The 1,194-nt window shown below is 25.4% G+C and overlaps 1 protein-coding gene across 1 annotated transcript; it reads right to left on the reverse strand.

Moving 5' to 3' along the window:
- Positions 1-1,099, reverse strand: EDI_327130 (uncharacterized protein; the record flags this gene model as incomplete). Its single annotated transcript, XM_001737053.1, has 1 exon — positions 1-1,099. A coding segment is annotated over one exon (1,099 nt), but the record flags the coding sequence as incomplete, so codon positions are not given.
- Between the last annotated feature and the right edge of the window lie 95 nt (positions 1,100-1,194).

A 1,194-nucleotide genomic window follows, 5' to 3' on the forward strand; every position in this document is an offset into this window, starting at 1 on the left:
TAGTAATTTCTATTGTTACTATAAAATATGAAATAAATCGATATTGTGTAGTTTCATATTGTTGTTCTTTCATTAAATGTTCCAAATACCATTCTATTGGTTTATTCATAACACGTGGAACTCCAGATGGAAGAAACAATCTTGCTACAGCAGAGGGATAAAGACTACATGCGTCAAAATCTACTATTTGACCAACAACATAATGTTTTTTATTTTCTCCTGTCATATTTCTACCCCCATAGATTGCTTTTTTAATATATTCTCTAACATTTCCTGTATACTCGAACAACATGTCTTTAGTAAAACAATTAATTTTAAAGAAGTTATAAGCTAATGAACTCAATGTTGTATAATCTGTACAGTCTAATTTCAAATTATTCTTTACCATTTCTCTATACTTTAAAAATCCTTCTCTAAGTACCATAACATCTCTCAGACAGTAATATTCACAATATTTTTCTGTATTAAAATGATTATCATCAATTTTACAATGTGTTTTATTAATATTTTCTTTAAATTGATAAATCATATCTGAAGACCAATGAGGTACTTCTTTATTCCAACAATTATTTATTACCCCTATCTGCATAGTTTCTTCATTATAATAATTATATGGAAAGATTTCTTTTTCATAATCCCCTTCAAGTTTAAAGAATTGTTTAAATTTGGAGATACTTGTTGGGATTAACGCAAGTGTATCTTTAAAGACTATCTTCTTTCCATTTATTTTAATTGTCATTTTATATATCATCTTCCCCTTTTCAATTATATCAATAATTCCATATTTTGCCAAAAATCTTCCATCATATCCTAAGTTATGGAAGTAACATAAAGGAGATTTAATTGTTTGAATATATTCAATAAATTTTGATGCACAATTTATTCCATAAAACTTTTTCCATATTCCATTTACATCCATTACAATAATGCAAAATGGTTTATGATAATCACTATTTGTAAAGCATTCAAAATCAGCAAATAATATTGTGCTTTCTCCTTCTTTCTTTTTTGGTTCTTCAATTAGTTTTGATTCATCAAATACTAGATTAATATTTTCTGGTGTAAACAGAAAAGAATCATAATATTTTTTCTTTATCATATAATCTCTTGTTATTTCTTCAATTGCCCCTTGTTCTTTTAATAATTCTAAACATTTATTTATTGTAATAAATTTTGTTAATGAGTGTTTATATT

The sequence above is a fragment of the Entamoeba dispar genome, genomic scaffold, assembly GCF_000209125.1.
Source record: "Entamoeba dispar SAW760 scf_1105229460283 genomic scaffold, whole genome shotgun sequence".
Classification (NCBI taxonomy): Eukaryota; Evosea; order Mastigamoebida; family Endamoebidae; genus Entamoeba; species Entamoeba dispar.